This window comes from Mesitornis unicolor, unplaced genomic scaffold, assembly GCF_000695765.1.
Source record: "Mesitornis unicolor isolate BGI_N332 unplaced genomic scaffold, ASM69576v1 scaffold2550, whole genome shotgun sequence".
Taxonomy (NCBI): Eukaryota; Metazoa; Chordata; class Aves; order Mesitornithiformes; family Mesitornithidae; genus Mesitornis; species Mesitornis unicolor.
Genome location: NW_010156173.1, coordinates 45,156 through 68,874, shown reverse-complemented (window position 1 = coordinate 68,874; position 23,719 = coordinate 45,156). Strand labels below are relative to the sequence as shown.

General features: G+C 43.1%; 1 protein-coding gene across 1 annotated transcript in view; it reads right to left on the bottom strand.

Annotated features, from left to right (window-relative positions):
* Positions 1-23,719, bottom strand: part of UNC5D (unc-5 homolog D (C. elegans)) — a gene marked incomplete at its 5' end in the record, with an annotated part of 60,347 nt that overhangs the window by 22,581 nt on the left and 14,047 nt on the right. The window contains 4 exons of the mRNA XM_010181386.1: positions 3,164-3,196; positions 8,843-9,007; positions 10,195-10,362; positions 11,189-11,369. Coding sequence (XP_010179688.1) covers positions 3,164-3,196; positions 8,843-9,007; positions 10,195-10,362; positions 11,189-11,369 — 547 coding nt within the window. The remainder of the gene's footprint in view (positions 1-3,163; positions 3,197-8,842; positions 9,008-10,194; positions 10,363-11,188; positions 11,370-23,719) is intronic.

Genomic DNA, 23,719 nt, shown 5'->3' with positions numbered 1-23,719 from the left:
GAATGCCGTCTATCTCCAGTGGCGGGAGAAACCGAGCAGCCAGTGGATTCATCCCTTCTTGGGATAACAAACTATAAAGTCAGAAACATGCAGAAGTAAAGAACCTATCAGTATAAAATTACTGCCACAGGCAGCAAACGCAGCAGTTGATCTTTCACCATCACAACCAGATTATGAAACACCCCAAGCTCTCACCTGTAACTGCAATTTACTACTCTACATCTACTCAAATAGTGCAGCTTCTTTTCAGTCGGTTCAGATGTCAGACAGTTTAAGTTTCCTACTTTTGTAACCGCTGTGCAGGGGTAAAGATGACAGCAAGAACACAGCATTGTAAAATGACAGCAGCTTGACTCAAGCAGCATTTTTCTGGACAGAATAATGTTGTTTTCAGTGAATACTTTTAACAACTTTAAGTTGACGCTTTTCTATAAATTATATGACTAAAAACTTGCAGTTATTCCTTGTGAATTTCCTTATCTTTAATAAAATTGTCATTGCTCTGTTTCATAGAAGACCTGGAAGAGTTATTTGAGTGTTCCCATAACGACTCCATTGCAAGGAAAAACCCACCCATAAACCTAAAGTAACACACAGAGTTCAGAGGAACAGCATCTCCTCCGCAGGATTCAGCAGATTTCTGATCAGTGCCATGGTATTGCTTTGCATTGCTCCTATGAAACACAACTGCCTAAGACAGGGGACTTGCATTTTTCTATGGTGTGTTTGTATTTCTTCAGAAACAAACACTGGTTTCTTGAAGTAATTTTAAGCTCCTCCCCTTTCTGTCTTTTCTTCCAGATAATTCCTTTGATGGGAGACTAGAAATTAAAGACAACAAGAAAAGCATGGCAAATCTGGGGAACAGGATAATTTCCTGCTTTCGTTTCTTTCCCAGAAGGGAGCAAAGTGAAAAACAAACAAACTAAAAAAGCAAGCATTTATAGTCAACCAATTACTATTTAATGAACTGCATCCTCCCAGCCCAGAGGAGGCAGGGGCTCTGCAGAGCACACCGGTTGTTACACACGGCAGTTACAGGATACGTGTTTATGGTAATTGTAGCCTATATTTCACTCCACCTCCTGACACTGTTACACAACATTTATTGAAAGCACATTTGATGGTAATGAAGTTTCTATTAACTATGATTAAGTTTCATAAAGCACCTGAAGATAATTTAAGATGTGCAGGAGCAGAAAATGAAACATTTGGTTTAGTACATTAGGAATCGTAATTGATTAAATTATCTCATTTACAATAAGTGCTTTCCAGGAGCTATGCAGGGCACACATTTCCCCCGTCTACCATTAGGGTTTGCCAGGAGATTGGAAAGGTTTTTCCAGCTTCCCGTCCCCCCGTTTTCCATCACTCGCTCGTTTGGTCCCCCCCGAGCAACCTCAGGTCCATCTCTCCGTGCAGGCAGCCTTTGGGAACAAGGGTCAAAAGGCAGAGAATGGGGTACGAGGTTATTTACTACAACAGCCTGTTTCTCAATTATCTTCATAATTGACTTTGATTTTGCATCAGTGGTGATTCATGCACTCTTTATGTTCCTGTTTCGCTGAACAGCAACAAGCTGCATTCTGTGTTTCTAGCACCACAGCCATAAAGAAACCCTTTAATTCTCCTAGGTATCTTATATACTAAAATCAATTCTGTTACAGTTACTTTTTTAATAAATCAGAAAATAAAGCCATTTGACTGATATTCTTTCAGGGTTCTCTAACTACATGGGAACTGCGCAGTATCAATTGCCCGAGCGAAGGGATGACACGGACCCACTGGACGTGACCAAGCAGGAGACGATTCCAGTGAGACAAACACGAGACGAATTCTCACGCAAGCTTTCTGCGCATTCGGAACGGATGGTGGCTGTTGTGTACCCTGCGTAATTTCACCATGCTAAAAACTGCAAGCTTTGAAAAAGCCAAACACCTTTCACTCACCGAGACCTGCAGCCATCCTGCACAACTCTGCTCCTCTATTGCTGTTATTTTCATTGCATCACATTTTTGCTGCAATTAAGTTTCGTTCCTTCATAAGCAGCCAGAAAGTTCTCTGTGGATAACCTGGATTTGAACTTGACTGTTCCTTTAAGCTCCTGTTTTATCAGCCAGGAGCACCCTGGGAGCTGACAGCCCAAGGGGCTCCCTGCAAGCCGGCAAGAAACGGTGCTGCAGTGTTCTGATACTGCAGGCCCAGCACCTGAGCTCCGAGGAAACAGAGTTCAGCTTGGGATTTCCAAATGTTTTCCTTATGATTTAGAGCCCAAGTTCCGTAACATTTCAAATAATGCGATCACCCTATGCCCCTATAACCTGAAGGAATACTCAGACTTACAGCCCACTTATTTCATGACACCAGAGCATCTTCAAAGACAATGCGAACAATCGCATGTGTTACTGCTCCGTGCAGGTGGATTCTTGATTTGAGTTCTTCAAAGGATCCAAGCCCAAAAAGTGTTTAGAAATCTATTAATCAAAATTCAAAGACAATTTTTTGTTGAAACGTAAGCAGTCAAAAACCCTCAAAACTTTGTGTACAGTTTATGAAAGAAAAAGCATCACCCTCAGTTTAAAACAGGTAGGCCTCACGGGAATGGTTGTTTTGATGAAGCTGTTTGTTTGTTTTTGTTTTTAATGAAAACTTCCAGTGAGTCAGCCCACTCCAAATGTGCTGCTCTAAACATTCCACTGACAGCCCACGAAACAAAGAGTGCAGGACAGAAGCCCCCAAGCAGTGCATAAATGGCATCTACATCCTCCTTACAGGGCAAAGCACACAGACAGCCTCTACCATTGGTAACTCAAAGCCGAAAGGAGCCGAACGCGATCAGAGCCAGGAGTGGAGCCTGATCTGAACCAAGAAAGCCAAACCCCCATATTAATTTCTTCTTTCCTAATTACAAGTCCTCACGAGAGCAATTCCACGAGAGGCTTCCTGCAGAAAGGGCTCCCAATCAGACACCAGTCCCCAGAGAACGGTCACTTTTCTCTTCTCAGTCTAAATGCTGTGATCACAAAGTTGCTAAGAAGATGCTTTCAGCAGATGTGAAAGCCTTTCACACAACCTTCAGTCTGATTTAGCTCCTAAACAAATAAAACAGAATGGCGGAGAAGATGAGGAAAATCATATTTATAAGAGAAAAAAAAGAACTTACTTTGGGATTTTATTTCATGAAGAGGTTTTTTATCTGAGAGAGAGAGAGAGAGAGAGAGAAAGTTGCACTTAATAAATTTACATGGAGCATATCTGTTTCCTGTTTCGCTTCTGTCTAGCTCTATAAATGAAACATTTTCTTCTTGTTTGCTGACAATATGAATATTTTATGTTGTCCATATTTTCCCTTTTCTCTAAATCTCTTTCAGGCTGTTTCTTTGCAGTAATTTCTCACTTGGTTAATTCAAGTATTTGTTAGCTTTATTGGATGCTTTTATTTAGAAGATTATGCAGCTCAGCAGTAAGCAAGTTCAATACTTTGAAGTGGATCACTTGGCAAAGAAAGTCAGTTAGGAATTAATTATTTCTTTCTATGTCTGGTACATGGAAAGGTGAGTGATGGACACGGAAAAAAGTAATTTATCAAATATAAAAATGTACAGTATATTCACATTTGCATATCTAAATATACAGCAATAATGACATCTATGTGTCAACGTAAAGAACAGACAGAGTCAATGTATTACCACACATATGCAAATACATCACAGGATGGGTTTATAGAGGAGTGCATCTCTCTTAAAAATGAGGCTTCTCTGTCTCCCTCGTAATAAACATCTGAGTGATCCTTTATAACCCAGCACCTGGAAAAGTCGTCTTTAAAACCAGGAGAGGGGGAGCGCAGGGAAACCCCAGCATGGCGCGGGGTGCTCAGCTGATTGCTTGGTATGTGACCAAATAGCAAACGGATTATGAGGCATCTTCTGTGGTCTGTCAACGATCAGCTTCCCAGTACCTAACCGAGAGTGGGTTTTCCTCTCGAGGTTGTTTTTATTTTTGCTAGGAAAGGATGCACGCAAACACCAAATGCGTCGTGTCAGACTTGAGCTGTGCAATGGAAACCAACATTTCTGTGCCGCTGACGTACGCTGCTACCTACAGAGAACTGCAGTGCAACGAAATGTGTGCGCCACATGGACTGGTGAGGCCGCGAGGATGCAGAAGCCTCTTGGCAACATTCAGGATCACGGCTGGTTGAAAAACGGAAGATGAAAGTATTTGTGATTGATGATACATTAGTGAAACCTTGTTTGTAGTTATCTGCTTATGGCCCACTTGTTTGTTCCTTTTTTGGGGCACTGGGAAAAGAAATCAATAGTTTTTGAAATTCTAAAAAATAACTTTAAACCAAATAGATAAAAGTAAAACAAAAAAAACTCTACAAATCCTTCTCTTTTATTAAGCAATGAAAAAGCTTTCAACTCTGCAAGAAAGAGAGAAATCCACCATGGAAAAGTATTGCAAACAGTTCTGGTAGGATATAAGCAATGAAGAAACAAATACACAAGAAACAAGTAAGTAGTTCGGGCAATCTCTGGTGCAAGCGACCTCTGCATTCGGACTGAGGGGATCTCTGGTTTTCTCCAGGCCTGGCCATCTTTCATACCTGCCAGAACCAAAACCACCTCCACCTTTCTTCTGCGCATGAGTTTCTGTCTATGCAATTGTTACAAGTCCCAGAGGAAATTCCCTGAAGATGAGCACCCTCAGTGGCTCCTCAGGGAAGGGCTGGACTGTCTCGATCCATCCAGAAAATCAAAACCCAAGCGAGACAAAGGATGTTCTGCGAATGACCGGGGTCCTTTTGTGTCACTGCCAGCCTCTGCTGCCAGGGACCGAATGAAGAACCCGAGAGTAGACCCTGCTTTATCACCATTTCATTTTCTGACTCCAAATTTGAAAATTCATGCTAAGGATTAGTATTTTTTTCTGCCAGTTCAAAATCAAGCCTATGCTTCCCTGGCATTTTACTTTCTCACCGTTACTTTCCTTTAAGTTCTTATTTGTTAACCAAAAAAATGTTTCATTTCTATTTTTGCCTCACGAAAGGAGCAAAGTTAACAAGCTGTGCCTGATAAATAACCTCCAAGAGATTAGTTTTCTGTAGCACAGAACTGCATTTCCTTCACAATTCCCCGTGGGATGAAAGGCAGAGCAGAAAAGGCACATACTGGAAGAAGAACAGAGGAAAAAGATTTTTAAAAAATAGGGTAATTGCATCAGCTCCTATTAGCTGAGAAAGCAATTACAATCCTAAAAATAATTTGACACACGTATGTACAGCACGGCCCATGGAGGAGTAACGGACGAGGGAACCAGGGGACACCCAACGCTCCGTGTGGAAACGCTGCCTTCAGCCCCACGCCCCTGATCCCGGCTCCGCTCATCGCCCCCTGCAGCGCCTCTGCACGGCTGGGCTGGCGCTGCCCAGTGCCAGGGAAGCACGGGGACAGATGGGGGTGACACCGACGGCCCTCTCCTCTCATCACACGGGAGGAGATTTTTTATCCCCACAGTGTCTGATCCCAATTTAGGGGAAAAATTGCTGGTGCGCGCAGCAGGGAGAAAGCTTCCACGATGCCGGTCTTTGAATTAACTTGGGAGCGGTGGTGTCAGTTCACAGCTCCCCTAACCCCCCTCGGCTGATGAACGGAACAGGAACACTGCACCCACTGAGATTCCTGCATGGAAAACCCAGCAGCAGCAGCAGATTCCCCGCCACTCCCACAGATACTCAACGTAAACTGAAAATTTCATTTTGGTAATTTTAAATAGTATTGCTTTGATGTCAACATATGCATCCCTGGTAGGCTTAGATTTTAAACAGCTTTTCATCTCAATCATAAAATTTTGGGTTTATTACTTATGCCACTTATCCTTTGTGAAATGGTTTCGATAGCTCATTGTCAACATCAAAGTTCTCTTTTACAGGCTCGGTGTTTCACAGTTAACGCTGAGTTGATTAAATCTCTACAGAATTTACTCATACTTTAAAAAATGCTTTTTGGATCCTTCTGGTCATAATGATCCATTTATTTATTTTAAAGAAGGCAAGTTCTTCACACATAGTGTGTTAAGAACATTTTGTCTATTAAGAGCATTTTAAATCCCATGTGTAGGAAAGTGCTGCACTGTTTACTCCACTTCTGCTTGCACGTGGTTGTGCAAAATAATAACATTTTCTTAAAACTGCATCCAGAAAGTGATTCCAAATGTCATGGCAAGGAAAAATTAAAATGATTATGAAAAGGCAATGATGAAACCCTGTGCTACTTCAATTGATTTCAGCTTCTTGGGGCATTTTTCTTTTTTACTGCAGCGCCATTCGTCAGGTAAGTCAGTTGTTCATCAATAATAATGCTCTTTGCACCAGTGGCTGTACAAACAAACCAGGGATAGTACCAGATCCAAAGTGCTCGATGTTATACAAAACATACAACAGACAACGAAAATAATAGTAATAATGATGATGATAATAGTAGTAGTAGTAATAGTGGTAATAATCATCATCATCATCATCATCAGGTAATTACAGCTAAAAAAAAGGGGGCTCTATCCTAGAACAGCTCCTGAACTTGCACTCTCAGAATTAGCAGTAAACACCAGTGTCCTCGACAGACGGCTGGCAAGCACAGCACCACCCTTTCGCACTTCTGCGACACCGGAGAAGGACTCACACTGGTATTAAAGTGATAATTCACCGCTGAGCAGAGCTCAGGGACGCTCTCAAACCTGCCTGTAGATGGTGTCTGGATGCGCCCCTCTGAGAGGCCGGCTAAGAAAGGAGCAATCAGCAGCAAGAGAAGCCACCAACGAAGCGCGTGTGACACCATGCCTTGTTGATAGAAGTGCGCAGAGGCCCAGGCTGTACCTGACAGCAGCTGCGCTACAAGGACTTGAGGAGTTCCCGTGATTTCCCCCATGGAATGAAGCCACCGCCGTCAAGTGAAATGTGTTCACATCACAACCCTCTCCATCACAACCACAGCTCTTCCCCAGGCCACGTGCTCCTCTCAGACCACCAAAACAGGCACACCACCTTATTTGTTCCTCTACCTCTGCAGCCCAGGTGCAGCATGGAGGATGACTACACGCTATGAAAGGGTATTATTCTCCAGGTAGGACAGGCAATCTGCACCACCTCGCAGTGTTGTGAAGCCTTTCCTTGGAAGCAGTGACCTGAACGGGGCCACCTTTTATTAACTGCTGAAAACCACAGAAGGAGCCAACCAGACGGCAAGTCAACACATGACTGTCACAATCGTGAGCTGCAGACCTCAGCTGCATCTTTTCATGCCCCTTTCAATGCATCCTCCTGACAGATTTCCAATGGATATGCTAATCTGCACACACGAATGGATTCTGGATTTATCAAGCCATCTGCAGGGAAGGGCACTCATGTAACGTAAAGGAAGGAGAAAGACCTTGGAAAACATCGTGTGATCACCATGTTGGTCCTCAAAAGCTGAATAAATTGCAGTGCTCACAAACTCCCACTAGCTATTCTTTTTCAGAACATGGGAAGGAAAGAAGTCTAAATTCCATTTATGTCCCTTTAAATGCTGAAGTTTGTCTGCCCGACACCTTGGAGCTGCAGAGCTCCTCTGAACACCGACACTTTAAGTAGTTGGACACATACAGCAGAACTGCTGGGTATTCCCTGCCTCCAAAGCAAACCAGGATGTCTCAGCTGAGGTACACATATTTCTGAAGCCTGAATAAACACACAGGATGCTATCTGCCACTAACAAATCACTAAAATCTCTGAGAAAAAGGGGAGTTTATTTTGTTTAGACAATTCTCTTCCTCATCTCACCACATGCACTCCATTGATGAACTGCTGGGGCACAGTGGCTCTTTTCTCTCTACAGCTGCTGGGGAGGTGCACAAGGGGAGTCCCAGGCACTTACACCACTGCAAGCACGGGTGTGATGGGTAGGAGCACAAGGCTTAGGACTCATAGCCATATTCCTTCTGTTGCGTGCATCAGAAGAAGAAAATGACTGCCAGGCATAATGTGAACACATATATGCAAGAGATCAAGAAGGAAAGGTAACGCAGTACCGTGAAAACAGAGAGAGAGGACTATTTCAATACAAAATTAAAGGAAAAGTGGACTTATTTCTGTTGACATCTTTCAGTCCTAGCACTCCTGATGGCTCCTGCAGCTGCTGTTCCATTGCTAGAAAGCGATGAGGTGACAGGAGCAGCATTCCATGTCAGAATGAACGTGTGAATTTGTCCCTTGTTCTGGTTCGATGCAGCTGTGCCCAGAGCTCTGCAGTTCTCCAGCTGCAGTGCTGATTTTCCTGGCTCCTGGTTGTCTGCTGATAGTAGCAACTACCAGATGCTTTCCAGACATTTATGAAGGGAAAATCCTTTCACAGGGAACTCACCATGAAGTAGATTTGCCTTTATTTAACTTCTGTATGAAATGCAACGAATGGAGTAAACTTTGTCCTTCAGCAGCTCTTGCACCAACAGTATTCATGTTGGTGCTTTGCCAGTTGACTTGCAAGAAAATGTAGAAGGCCAAGTAGCACATTCTGTGAAATATGTTGTAGCAGGTGGTCATGATTACACACTGAAAAAAAACCCCTTTATTTGGATTTTTAGAATAATCTGATAATTATGTGCTGCACAGATCCAGCAACTCAGAAACCACTGTGGATTTCAAACTTTGCATATGCAACCTCTGAAAAGAACCTATCTTTTCACTGCTATTTCAACCAGAAGGGTTCTGCTGACACGGGTGTGTGGCAGGTACGCTGCATGACCTGGGTCACGTTAGGGGTTCTAGCCCAGACCTAAACCCGGCCCCGTGCCAGCTGTCACTCACCTTGGATGCAGAGCCCTTCGGTGCAGTTCTCCGACTCCTGGCTCAAGCCCTCGCAGTATTTGCCTCCGTTCCGCGGGGGCGGCGCGATGCATTCCCGGACTCTCAAATGCTCGCACTCGGGGCTGCACACAGACCACTCGCTCCACACCTCCCAGTTCCCATCCACTGAATGGGGAGTAAAAACAAGCATCATCACTGGTGCGGTTAAGAGGTCCTACCAAGAACGCTTGTTCTGTATCTCTCCTCAGGTCAGAGCAAGTAAAACACGGTATAATTATCAGGAGAAATAAATATAGTTTTATCAGATGTGATCTTTAAATGCAGCACGAGAATGTAGCACCTCAAGCGTGCAATATGGAAGCTCTTAAAATAGCACCAGTATGTAACATTCTGCAAATACAGTCTATTAAAACTGCAGGAGGAAACATCTCCTTCGACACCCAGCTATTAGCTCCTAATGTTTCAATACAAATTCTATCCTAAAACAGGCTGATGTAGAGAGGCCACACGTTTTCCTCCCAGAGAAATGATGCTGACGTTTACAAAAAGAGCATGGCTGGACTTGTAGACTTCTGGCTGGTGCCCTGAGCCAGCCAATGGATCAATGCATTGCTTTGCTGACTGATTTACAGCAGTCTCTAAACCTGTCCCAAATGAGAAGGGATGCCTCAGTTCCCTTTCGTTTTAATGCATAAATCAGATTGAAGAACAGTGAGATGAACACAGACACAAATACAAATAATAATAAATTCTTCCAATCTCTGTTCAGAACATGAACCTAAAAACTAGAAAAGAGATTTGCCAGAATCCAGACAAGTTACACTGTGACCCCAGGCAAACAGACCCTTAAAACATAAGTGCATACAATCCCACTAACTTTCTTCAGCTGTATGTGAAACAGCAGTTCCAAAATCAGGTAGGGGAGGTTTCTGGTAAACAGATAAGGAGCTGTAACTGTGCTCCATGTATAGCACAAGCTCAATCTCAAAAGGTTAATATGCTTGAAAGCAAACTTTTGCAAGCTAAACATATTTTAACTGAAGTTCTCAGCTCAGGTTTCCACATTTCTCTTTCTAGCGTTACTGACATCACTTTCCTACACCTCCACCCACTCACATGATTTTTCATACTGAACCAGTTGCTGTTCTGTTCTTCAGTATTTAGTGAGCTGCAGTGTCAGTTAAAGCACTGACAGATGAGGCCACAGGTGCTTGTGACTCCTGCTCAAACCCTACACCAGGACACAAGCATTCCCAATTTGCACAACGGTCGACCTGGCATTTCCGACTGAAAGAGCTGTCCCGCAGGTGTGACGTGTAAAGTTATTCCTTAGTAAACTCTGCATATCTCACCAGGGCAAAGGGAAGTGCAGGTAATTTTCTGCACTGACATTCCTTCACAAAAGGCACCTCCGTTGAGGGGAGCAGGGTTGGTGCAGGTCCGTGATCGCTTCTGCCAGCCCCGACCGCACCGCGCGTTGCAGTTGGACCACTCGGTCCACGATGACCAGCCTCCGTTCACTGCAGAGCACAGACACGCTTGAGGTTATGGGGGACAACAAGCAACAAACCTCACCACATCATTTCACTCAAAGACGGAATTTTGTTTTTACTTTCTACGGGTGAATTCCAAGCTGAAGCAGGCGCGTTGCCACCTACACAGCGTCAGTACTCAACTACATAAAGGCCGTGGTGTCAGAGAACACAAATGTTTGTTTTGGAAGAGTAACATGCTAAGAAGTGCAATGACTGACTGAGAGAGTCTAGGAGGGAGGTAAAAGCAGGCACCTCAATTCTCATTAAAAATGTTTTGCCTAAATCATAAACAGGACTAATTCATTTTTTAAAGGGTCATTTAGGAACGCTCTGCCTGCACCAATAAAATGTCACATGCAGTAGAATAAACACGGAGAGCAACAGAGGATGGTAATAGAGCAATGGTTCTGCTGTTTTGTCCTTTGCTGTGCAGTATCTGGACTCACTACTTAGTGCTTGGACACCTCAGTACCACAGAGCCAATTAAGGCAGCGCTTTATGCACCTCCCTGGGCACGTGCTTCAGGCTTTCCTGATACAGGCAGGGCTTACTGATGTGGTTTAGTTTATAATTGGGTCATCTTCACATCTGGAGCAAGGACTGTTACTGACATAACTTCTGGGAACTCATCACAAACAAAAACCTTATCTAACCACGGGCACGATCTCAGTCTTGAGCAACAGAACCGAAATTCATAACAGGAACGAGGTTAACCACTGGATTAACAAGTTGTGTGTTAACATTAGTGAGTACTCCAGCAATAAGAGCACACTCATCTAAGTCTCCCCCGAATTACCCCGCTTTCACTGACCGTACACCACAACAGTCGCAGACATGCTCCTCCTCTTGGCAACGATGTTGGCAGCCATGCAGGTGTAGTTCCCCGAGTCCGACAGACGCGCCTGGCGAATGATGAGGTTGTGGTCTGCTCTGGTGTCGATGTTCTCGTCCAGGTTGGAATCTATGGGCTCCTCATTCTTCAGCCACTCCACCTGGAGAGGGAGGGAGAGGAGATGAACGTGGAGTAGGAAAAGAAAAGATGGGAGCAGAAAGTCTGCAAAAGGGTATTTCAATGATTTCATTAATAAATGTCATTATAATCTTTATTATAAACATTACAATAAAAGTGAAGCTAGCATGGGATTCCCAAAAAGGCTGATATTCACAATCAGAAAAGAAACTTCCTATTCTGAAGACCCCAGAGCTCATTAACAAAGGCACACCAAATAAAATGCTAGGACATAGTAAAACAAATTATGAAAGAACAAAAGGAAAATGGCAAAAAGCTGGTTCAGAGTTGCAGGGCTGGGGATTATAAGGGAAGCTGATCAGTTAAGCTTCGTAATACATAAGCTTCATAATAACAAGTATTATTAATTCCACTTTTTTGAGAGAGAAACAGCCAGAAGGATGAAACTGCTTGACATCACACACAGAGGAAGAGCTAAGTCATCGTCACAGCTTCCCAATTTGCATCAATATTCGTAAATCAAAGGCCGTTAGTATTTGTTGCCAAGGTACAGAAATACTTTGAGATGCCGTGTATAACATATTTCAATACATCGTCCCTAGTTTAAAAACCAGCATCTCAGGAATTATCTGCAAGGCAGTTCTCTACTTGCAGCATTAAAAAAAATATTTAAAGCGTGGTAAGCTGCTGTTAAAGACATGAAAAATTAAAAATAGAAGCAGAATCAAGGAGAATCAACAGATTCTATTAAAGACTGAACAAATGTGAGTTATTTTAATAGCTTTTCTAGACCTGGAGGAGGTTTGGCTCTACCCTGAAGTCAAATACTCCTCTCATCTCAGTTCAGATGAATCCCCTCGATTAGGAACTTGTGGAAGGACTTGGAGTTTTGTGGTAATGAGCTTATGGATTTGGTAGCTACAGGCATTCATTAGCACACTGCTCTGCGCAGATGGTCTGCAATTTGTACATTTTCCAGTTTATAAACAAATCTGCAAAAGCTGACCATCAAAGCCAATTAGATTTCGTGCCAGACAGCAGGTTCCCCTTCCAGCAGCATCAGTCATGTTGGGGAGCGGGGGACAGAAGGTGTGGGACCGACAGAGCCACAGCTTCTCCTGTCCCCGCACCACAGCAGGCAGCTGGGACCTCACCTTGAAAAGGATCCAGGCCTGTGGCACTGCTATGCTACACGGTGACCATGGAATTAAATAAAGTGATTATTTAATGCATCTGTCAGAAGAGGCAATACCCGAGTATGAAGTACGGTATATGCTTCATATTGAAAGCAGTTAGAAGACTTTAGCTCTCTATACTCGTTCCTGCAAAGCTTACACTAAGCATTCAAGACTCACCTATTTCTGCATTCTTCTCAAGCTCTGTCAAGAATGCTGTTTTGTTTTGCTGTTTCCTCTCAAATCTTAATTTATTTTCAATGTATTTTTTAAACAGAAGTTTGAAGAGTTTTGGGACCACACGACTTTGTATGCTGCAGTGCACGTCAGAATAAGTATTTCGGGTGAAGTTCCAAGCCCGTGAGTTTCCAAGGTACGCCCCGTGACAGAGGAGGCCGTGCCTGGCACAGGTTCCCTTACTCAGGTAAAGCAGAGGAGACTTTTCACCAAAAGTCTCACTCCCTGAATTTGCTTTCCTTAGCACTGTTAGGAGGTGCAATCATGCTCTGTCATGTCAGCAGGGTAGGCAGCCTAATTCCCACTGCTAGAAGCACGGCCACCATTCGCACTGTCCTTCCCCAGGCTGATGACGTGGCCGACGCTGTCACCTCCATCAACCACCGACGGCCACGCAGCCGTACCAGATCCAGCAGTGCTGAACCCTTTCCTCGATAACACCTCTGGGAATGAATTACATTTCCCTTTGGTGTCAGTGAGCCGAGGAACAATCAAGTAATCCATTTAATATCCAGCTTCCCTTCTGCAGTTAACTGTAATACTAATTATCAGAGTGGGTTTCAGCAAAGAAACTGGGAATGAAATTTAAATGACGGAACAGCAGCACCAGCATAAATCAAGTGACAGATACTCAATGGTCGCAGCCAGAATTAAACTCGCTTTATGTGCAGTGTAATGACAAACACAGTAATGTTCAAAGAAATGACAAACATGTCTGGTATTACCAGAGCTCATTATTTCACAAGTGTATTTATACATTTTGCAGTTTGACTGTCACGGGGTCAGAGGGTTTTGCTTGGCGGTGAGGGGGGGTGCAGGAGGGTTCAAGTCCTCATTACGGCTACACTGACACTCCGGGCTATTTTTCTTGTAGACAACTTTTCCAGCAGAGCCTGCACACTGATCCACCCTTCACTGAGTCGGGACCGCGAGGCTTGGTGAATGAAAAACATTTACATTAATGCAAAGCACTTAAAAGAATGATGATCACGGCGAAGGGAGAACATTAAACAGACGGAACATAAACATGAAAGCGTCGGGACGTGCGATCAAAAGATGATTTGTAAGCGAGGGCACGCATTGCCTTTTGCGTATCTGGAGGCTGGGTGACGCTGCGAACACTCATCTCTAATCCAGCCTCGCCCCCTTGAAGGAAAACCAGATTGCTTCAAACTCACTGCCTTTGCCTCAGCAGACCAAGGTTTTCAAAGATGGAGAGCTGACGGGTGAATTTACAGGATAAACCCATACATTTCAAGGAGTCCTGATGACAAAAGGGTGCGATGCAACCTTTGGAAGAATTCAGCGCGCACACAAATACCCACAAAACAACCAGGCAAAGTAAAGGCAACACAGAAACCTGCAATGCGTCCACCCTGCAATGGGGCTCGGTGTTCTGAACTGCTTGGAGAGCAGACCCAGAGCACATTAGCGCTTCCCTTCCCTTGCCTTATCACCAGTGCAGGTCATTCAGTTGCTTGTAACAGTGACACACATTTCTTGTAAGAATTAGTCTGACTGAGGAGTTTAAATGTTTCTACCTTGAACCAGACTTCAAAACTGCTCTGTCATATGTTTACAGACAGATAACTGATTTTTTCCCCTTGAAATTAAATCTGCTCAGAATTAAAATACCCCCATCAATTTCTAACCACGGCTAATCATGTAATGATCTACAAAAGAAATGCAGGGGCAGATATGGATTAACTCTGCTACTACGTACTGGGTGGCACCTGAATTAGCATAATCATACATTTGTTCCAATTACAGAAAGCAATTATCAAAGACCAGCTTAGAGCATTATCAAGTAAAATCAGTTAAATACTCTATATCCAAGGTAGATTACGACAGGAGTTAGCAAACAACTCTTTGTCTTTAAAAAGAAAATCCAACTCATCCATATTTCTGTCCGCTGGATACGCCATCGCGACAGGCTGTCAGCTTCCCATCGAGGAACACAACTGCTGCTGGCGCTGCTGCGGGTGACGGGGTCTCGCTGTGATACTACGTGCTAAATAAATAATATGTGCACGTCAGCCTTATTTGTGTGAGTATCCATGCAGGCACGATGGACATACATCTCCCAGTTGCCATAGAGCAAATGTAGACACACTGGGGACTCTCAGAAATCCCTAGGAATAGCGGTGGAGGCAGGAGCTGAGCTGGGGTGAATGCTCTGGCAAAGGTTGCTATGGTTCCCTTAAAACTGCCCATTTTATGGGTCATAGTCGTGGCTTCTATGGGAACATAGCGTTATGCTCCAAAATCTCAGCTGCTTTTGAGCCTTGTGCAGTATCACTGGGAGCGTTTCACCTCCTCTGCCAGGGCTGTGCTAGGTCTTTACACGGACACCAGCAAAGCTGACTGACCCAGCTGAGATGTTCTGGCTCTGCATTGCTGCTCTGCCCGATCTGAGAGGGAGGCCACTCAGCTGTGAAACCTCCCGTGAGACAAAAGAATATCTTATTTGCAGTAACAAACACCAAATATTATTTAAACCTTGAAGATCAGAGTAGGTCAGATATCAGTTACAGGCCTTAAATGATTTGATGCACTAGGAGTTCTTCATCAATTGCTCCATCTAATTTAAACATCCTGAGAGCTGCCTGCCATTGACTGAATTTTCTATTCTTTCTAGCATAACTTGTTTGAGACAATAAAGAGGTTTAATACCCAACAGGAACAATACAACTCAGAGTTCTTGTGGGCACGCATGGTCATTTTGTAGGTCAGAAGACAAAAGACCCTGGTGCTCCTGCTTTTAGATTATACTATCCTGCCCTTTAAATACAACATCTGACTTTCTCCTGTGGTCAATAGCCAGCGTACGTATATATCAGAGATAACACGGCTAAAATGTCAGCTTCTCTTGAAGACAGAATCAATTGCTTTCTCGATGCAAGATAAACGTTTCATGATTTTCAGATGGGAAAGGTCAACACCTGACTCACGGCAGCACAAATGGTTCTTACAGCATAGTCAATTTGCAGATTTAAGATATTCTTCCTCTCAGATGGAGAAAGTAGTAAACATATCCTTAACCCTCCTTTAAGCCAATACCACAGTTCATTATGTTCTTAGAGAGCAAGCCAATATTTGTTTCTTTTGGATAAAACGGTTTTGTCAGTCTCAGATTCACTTAATATTTTAAATGGAAGTACGACAGACCAGATAAGAAAACGTGCTTGAAGCTGATTTCTTTTCTACAAGAAAAAGTTCCTTTTAATAGAAAACGCTTGCAACGTTCTCCTCCGCGCAGCGATGAGCAGCAGGTACAGCAGGCTCTGACCCATCCGCACTGACCCTGGAGCCAGCCTCGGGAGATGGCATCAGCGGGCTAACATCAGCTTTTGGGAACATTCCCCCTGCCCCGTACTAACCAGCTCAGGCCTCTGGCTAGAAAAAGTTCTTTCTACCTTATTGTTGGTTTAGGTCTCGTATTCCCAAGTCCTTAAAAGCCTTATTAAAAATGGCTTTTTTGGTGACCCATAATGTTTAGTGCAAGAGAGCAAGATACATTCCTTTCAATTCCTTTCAGATCTAGCATCAAACTCCTGTTTCTAAACATTCAAATGTGGCTAAGCTGGAGAAATCTTCCCTGCTGTTACAGTTCGAATGGATGAGCATAGGCAGGGCAGGTGCTCCAATTACAGTGATGTATTGAGATGGCAGCGTATCTTTGTTACAGTTTTATTTTGCTTTCTACCCTAAGACTCAAACAAATATGTAGGAGAAGCCTCCATCAGCATAAATCATTGTGGGAGATTAATAAAAAACAAAAGCCAATTTGCTGGATACAAACCATTCGTATGTCCCTTTATGATCACATCGTTATTTTATCAACACAATCAAAAAACATTCATCTTCCTTGCCAGGAGCCTATCGCTGGCAACACACAAGAAGCAGGTCAACTGTACCTGCTGCATTTTTTTAATTTAATCCACTGAGGGAATACTGTTACCGAATCGTTTAATCACGGCGCTGTCATACTGTTCTGGTAAGCATATTTTTCCTTCATTAGATGGAATATATAATCTCATTACATAAATCTGACACAGTGACTAACTCATACATCAGCCTGAGCTTTTGTTGGCTGCGCTGCGGAAACAGCCCAGGGATCCTCTCTTTGGGAGATGCCTTCAGTCGCTGCAAGAGGCGTCAGCTGAAAGCCGAGTGCTGCACGCTGCTAATGCACGCTGGCTTCCTCGGCATCCCCTCGGTGTGCGTGCAGCGAGTGTACTCGGTACAGGACCCTCCACAGCGAGGAGGCCAGCAGAGACGACGCTCACTCCGGGCACTCGCTGTACCACAGCTCACAGCGCAGTGAGCGTTTCTGTGTGCTTTACAATCGCAGCCCAAAATGTATACTGCTGAAAACTCCAGAGGAGGGGAAGAGGGCTAACATGGGAGGAGGTGAGTCAAATGAAATTAAAATACGCTTTTGAATAAGTAAAATAGGAAAGGTGACAGCCTGTACATAGATCTCAATTTATAATGCTAGAGGTGGGCAAGGAGTTGACTCAGACATGCTATTTTAAAGCACAGTTATAAAGATACCTTGCTAAATTTGCCATTGCTAATGGCACAGTGTCTGATTATTAAGGATATAATCAGATCCCCAAATAAATTTACCTTCATTCCTGTTTCTGGAGGCACAACTACCCAGCATTAATTGGAATACTGCTTTTTACCTCCATGCAAAATTTACCAATGAACCAGCATTAATAAACCCAAAGGTTATTATGTGGGCTTTAAGGTAGTTTTCCTGTGGGGCCGTGCACACAAATGACTTGACTTCAATTATTTTATGGTAAGCAGAAATAAATGATCTAGTTGGAACTCAAGCCTTAGTCCCTCGACTATAAAGCTCAGCAATACAGGTGAGCAGATGAGACTCATCCAGAGCTTTTCTTGTTCTAGAAACTCAGGATCCAAGGATTTACAGTAATCCACGTCTTGTTTCGAAAGCGTGCAGTGCACTCTAGATGTTTCTGTGTTGTGGATGAGGACGGTTAGAAAGAAGCAGAGAGGGCTCCAGGGATGCTGTTCACGGTGCCACACCACTGAGGCTTTGGTTTTTTTGATGCAGAGATATTTGGAAAGTAATTATAAGTGCAGTTGACACAGAAAAAAACATTTTTAGATAAGATTATTGGAAATTATGTTTGCAGTGTTTTGCTACCATAGCATCCTGATAGGCAATATGACATTTATAACGATAGGAAAATCATCACAGAAAGCTTACAGTAACTGAAAACAATGAGCACAAATACAGAGATGTCTTCTCTTACACTTCTGCTTCGGATCAGACATCACTGCACAGCATCACAAAAACCCAGCGCTATCCCTACCCATGACTGAGCACCACAGACTCAGAAATGCAGCAGCTTTGTTGTATTATAAAGCTGCACGGATCAGGAGAAGGCTGCCAAACGTGCTGAAAATCCAACCTTCAGCAATCAGGGACAGGAAAACCAAATGAAGCCTCTGGGCACTAACAGAGCACAGTAAATACCCACCCAGTTCCTCCTGCTGACCAGAGCAGCGGGGCAGTATCGACACAGCCTCCAACGGTCTTGTCTGGTCAAAACGCACCCCACAGCCAAGTCTCTGAATCCTTGTAGGACTCTTTCACGCAAATACCTTTATTACATATAATTATAAACAGAATGATAAAGTCTTATAACTTACCCTTTCATGTTCAAGCATTCAAAATCAAGAACATTTCTGAAAATAGTGCCAGAAAAATATATGCCACTGCAAAACAGTACATCAAAAAGAAAAGCCCCAAAGCACACGTCTTTATAAAAAGGAATTATCTATTCAGGGGAGCTACAAAGTTATCTCACTTTTTCTTTTTCCTCACTTTAACAATCTAATTCAGAAGTGTTTTGCTCCAGCATTTCTATTTCATGACCTCAGTAGCTCCTGGGTGCACTGATTCACTTAGAACAAGTCAAGCCTCAGAAGGAAAACAAACATTTTTTTCTACTGGAGAAAAACACAGCGCACAGTTCATCTGACTGCATGAAATCCAGCACATACACTCATTTTGGAGAGAACATCCAAGGACTTTTTTCAAATAAAAGGTATATGTGCAGGGACTAAAATCCTTCCAATAGCTGCAAAATGTACAAAATCAGCAAAAGAGGCACCTGGAGACATCACTAAGGAGACCAAAAGAGAGCTGACAAATGCCATTGCTTCAAATAATTGGTACGGGTGAATAAAGTTTACAGGTAAAAAATGAAGTGACAGATTTAATGCATTCAAAGAGAGCAGTGGCAAAATAATGAAGAGTATAATCTCCAGGTGCGTATTAGGATGGCAGAAGGCAGCACACAGAGTGTACCTGCTCCTGCCCTCTCTAGCGGCCGCTGAATGGGAATGGAGAGGCTGCAGCAGCTTCCAGAGAAAGGAGCAGCTCTCGCTGCAGTTCAGCAAAGTACCTGAGTTAAACCCATGGCCGATGTCTCTGAGCGTGACTACCAAGATCAATCACAGAACACGCTTACCTGGAGCTTCGTTATTTCTTCACTAAATGATAAACGCGTGGAAGGAGCAGGGTTTTCACAGCACTGGTATACTGGGTGCACTGGGTAGGTAGAGACACCAGTGCTGAGTGACTGCTCAGTCACACAGACTACGTAAGGCACAGGTGTGAAAACCGGTTCTAGGTGACAGCTGGGTTACAGCATGAGAACAAGTGGTGATCTAGCACACACAGGCCAAGTAAATAGGTTAGTTTTATGCAGGCCTTATGCAATCTATGCTTAACAAAACGAGCAGCAACACTGAATACATGAAAAATGCTTAGGGCATCCCTGCAAGAAGCCACTTAGAAATTCCTCTTCACTTAGATACTGAAAAGATGTTATTTTATCTGCCCATGTCACTTTGCTAACACTACAGTTTAAAACAACGTAAGACAAAGTCTTAAAACACACGATTAGATGTGGAGGCTCAATACCCAGCTACGTGTGACTCATGCAGCACACAGAATCACAGAATCACAGAACCGCTCGGTTGGAAAAGCCCTCTGAGATCATCACGTCCAACCGTTCCTGTCTACCCCCTAAACCATATCCTTAAGTACCTCATCTACCCGCTCCTTAAACACATCCAGGGATGGTGACTCCACCACCTCCCTGGGCAGCCTGTTCCAGCTTCTGACGACCCTCTCAGGAAAGAACTTCCTCCTTATCTCTAACCTGAACCTCCCTTGGCACAGCTTGGTGCCATTTCCCCTTGTTCTATCACCCGGCTGGCCCTGCTCGCTCGTTGGGGTAGGGAATGACAGTGGTGTCTGTGTGCTCGTCAGCTGTCTGCACTGGAAACAAGGACAAACGTTGTAAAAAACGCATTGCATCGACAACACGGGCTCTCCGTAAGATTCCAGTGCTGCCAATGTCCAAACAGAGCATCCAAAATAAATCCAGTTCAGTGGTGAACAGCTTAGCAATGAAATTTTAGAAAAATGTGATTGTAACAAAGCAAAGAGGAACAAAATAAACTCACCACCAACCTAAGCTGCACAACCCAATTTCTGTCATTGGTTGCGTTGCCCTGAATTGTGTACAGCTACAAACCCCACTGAAACGTCTGTAACGTTTAAGAGCACCAGTTCTACACAAAACCTTGTCCTTTCTACTGCACAGTTACACAGTAACTGTGAAATGCAAGGCTTTTCATTTTAGCATATTGAGCAACAGCATTAAAGTGGTTTTTACAAGCACTGATAATCACAAGCCTTTTCTGCCTTTGAAGCCCGTTCTTTGTTTGAACCTCTACAGAGCATTGCTCCAGGCTCCGTACTCTGTGTATTACAGCTGCTGTTGTAACACCTAATCCATGATCTAGGTTGATCTAGGGCATTGAAGATGAAGCACTTTAGGAAAAAAGACAGAGAGATAATACCAAAGCAGACATCTCTCTCAAAGATTACAGGTGATGAAGGGCAAGGAATGAATACTAGATTTGACCAAAGATGAAACAGCATATAAGATAAACTACATTTTGATCCTGCTTTTTGTGTTGTCCGTACTTCTATGAAGCAGTTACAGGCTTAAACAAAAAGCCTTTAATTGAGCAGATACTGTATAGAATAAAGAGGCCCCACATACCATTAAACTGTTGTGGTTTGGACACAATCGGCCCAGAGCAGCATGTCATGTATTAGCCATAATAACAGCATAAAGTATGAAAAATTAAAATGAAGACATCGCTCTTTAAAGCAGCTAAAAATCTAAACCTGATCAAGCCACATTTGTGTCAGTTTGTTTGCATGCACCAGAAAGAAATGGCAGAATTTTAAAATGCAGAGCAAATAAAATGGGAGGAGAAATTACTAAAATAATTAATTGAGCAATTATGAGTAAACTGCTGCATGGTTTCAGTGGATAGAATCCACATTTAGAGGTTGTTCTGTTCCATTTGGTAAGGTATGTTGAGAACTGATAAAGGGAGATTAAAGGGAAGGTAATTGGATACTCCTAAAATCTGTAAGGCATCTTCAATAGAATTTCATGTTCTAAATGGGTTCAAAACGGCTTTGTCCACACGCAGCCAGGCAGGTTCATTACCCTGCAACCGCTGCTTTAATCTGTGGCATTCTTCACCATCCCCACAGTGTTGGACAGCGTTTAATAAAGAAAAATAACCGCATTTCTTTGGATCCTTGGAGAAGTGACAGAAACAAAGCAGTAACGTACATACCCAGAAGACAAACCTGTTTCCCCATTGGTCCCCAGTCTGCAAGCAGCGCTGTTCTTCGCAGAACCTTGACTCCCCAAAGACTGGCCTGGAAATTAAGTCTATGGAAAATCCTGATCTGCTCAAGGATTCACGCAGCGTGGCTTGGCTCTGGAAATGTTTCTTGCATTCACACGTGTGTACTGATGTTCAAAGTGATATCTGTACTTCGTCATTCTTTGCTACTTTATGTCCAAACTGGTCCTAGACACAATCCTACATGGAAACCCTCATGAGTTATGGATTTGGGGAGCTCTTAACACCTCCAGAAGATGCTCTGGGATATATATGAGAACTGTCATTAAGATGCTGCTTTCTACAACAGAGCATTTTTTCCCATGAAATGTCAGTATTTTCAAGGTATAATTAATGAACAGCAACACCATATTACATACTACATTACATATACGTATACTTGTATACCAAGTCTACATACCAACTCAAGCAGAATTTTAAGATTTTAGATTTGTCACCTGGCTGTCACCCAGATGACAGTTACCTATGCGCCCGTGTAAGAGCAGCACCTCAGAAGCCCTCATTAATCAATTTAATACGTTTTTATACCCTAGCAGTCTGACCTGCTAACCATCATAATACAGCATGGACGATTTCATGGAGAATGTGTCTGTTTAGAGACATCGGCAATTGCCATTAAACGTGGATCTGTAACATGACCCATTTTTCCTCATTACCAGGTTGGAGCAGTGCTGCAGCGGTGAGCTGAGGACCTGAGGTGTAGGGAAACGTCCCCTCCACGGAGGGGGGACCCTTAGAGACCTCAGGGTGTGAACGGTGTCGGGGGGTCCGAAACGTTGAAACCTACCTGTCATTACTAACAGTAAGAGTGCAGAAAGTGCATCATTCCTTCTCAAAGGAACAGGAATTTATTTCACTGGTCCAAATGCAAAGTCATCTAATTCTGTCACGTCTAAGCTAACTATTAAATTTCTTACAGCTTCCCATAACCTTATGATGTTAAAAATGTGAATGTTGGCTGCAGTGGTTGCTTAAAAGTAAACCCAGTCTACAGGAAGAGCTTACATGTAGATAAATAATCATTGAGGCATATTGCACATACCCGAGCTCAGTCTGGAAAGTGAAACGTCTTTGGTGAAAAATGACACACATTTATTTTATTTGTAACTAATGTACCTTAAAAGTAAAGCAAACATTGATATTCCAGACACAAGCCCCAGGATCTATAGCTAACTGTATAAAACGCATGCTGTTTGCATTTAGTAATCATACTCTGTTTTCTGTAACTAGAGACGAGATTCATTGAGGACTATAATTCACCAGCCTTTTTTGCCATAGTGTTTTACTACAATACCATTATCCTGCCATATTACGTTTTACTGTATGTGCACAAGCCCCATAAATAGCGGAGCCTATGTAAAATAGGCAGCAATGACTCTCACTGCTTTTGGCATACTTGCAGCTTTTGAATTTTATGTGGATCTCACATTTTGTTGATGTGTTTGCAATGGTGTATGTACTGCCCAGAAGAGAAATGATTTTACATTTCCATTAAAAGCTAAAGCAGTAAATAAACCATCAGAACTCATGCAGATATTCACTGGAACATCTACAGCAGTCCATTAAAATGTCAAAATCTGTGTTAAACATTTGAAAAAGTAGCACAGGATAAAGCCCATTTAAAACTTAAATATATGCATGTATTAAATGATAAAGATATTTTACAGTATCCCACAAACCTCTGCAGAGCACTCAACGCAGGTTCACACTCATCAGTAATAGTTTAGCACAACAGCTGCCCTTTTATTAAAACGAACCAAACCAAACCAGAACCAGACAGCAGGAGCAGAGCTGCAAGTTGCTGCTGATGCTCAGATAGGAGCTATTCAGGGATTAAGTCTCGGACAGAATTTATTTCTAAAAAAGGGAGTTAGAATAAATTTTAAGGCCAACTTCTGCTCAGATTTGCACCTCGTGCATCACAATGGGCTCCAGTGCTGTCACTCCTCAGGCATTTCGAGGTGGGCACCGGCTGCCCCGGAGCTAATCCCAAATTCAGCACAAAACCACAGGTCTGCATCGAGCACTGCAGCGCTGCTCGAGGGAAGATGAGCTGAGCCTAGTAAGACAGAGATTCTGTTTTATTATTTCATTTATTTGAAAGCCTCAGGTTTATAAACACTCATTTTTAATATGATGGTTTATATGGCCCTTCAATACAAAGGGCCTGGCA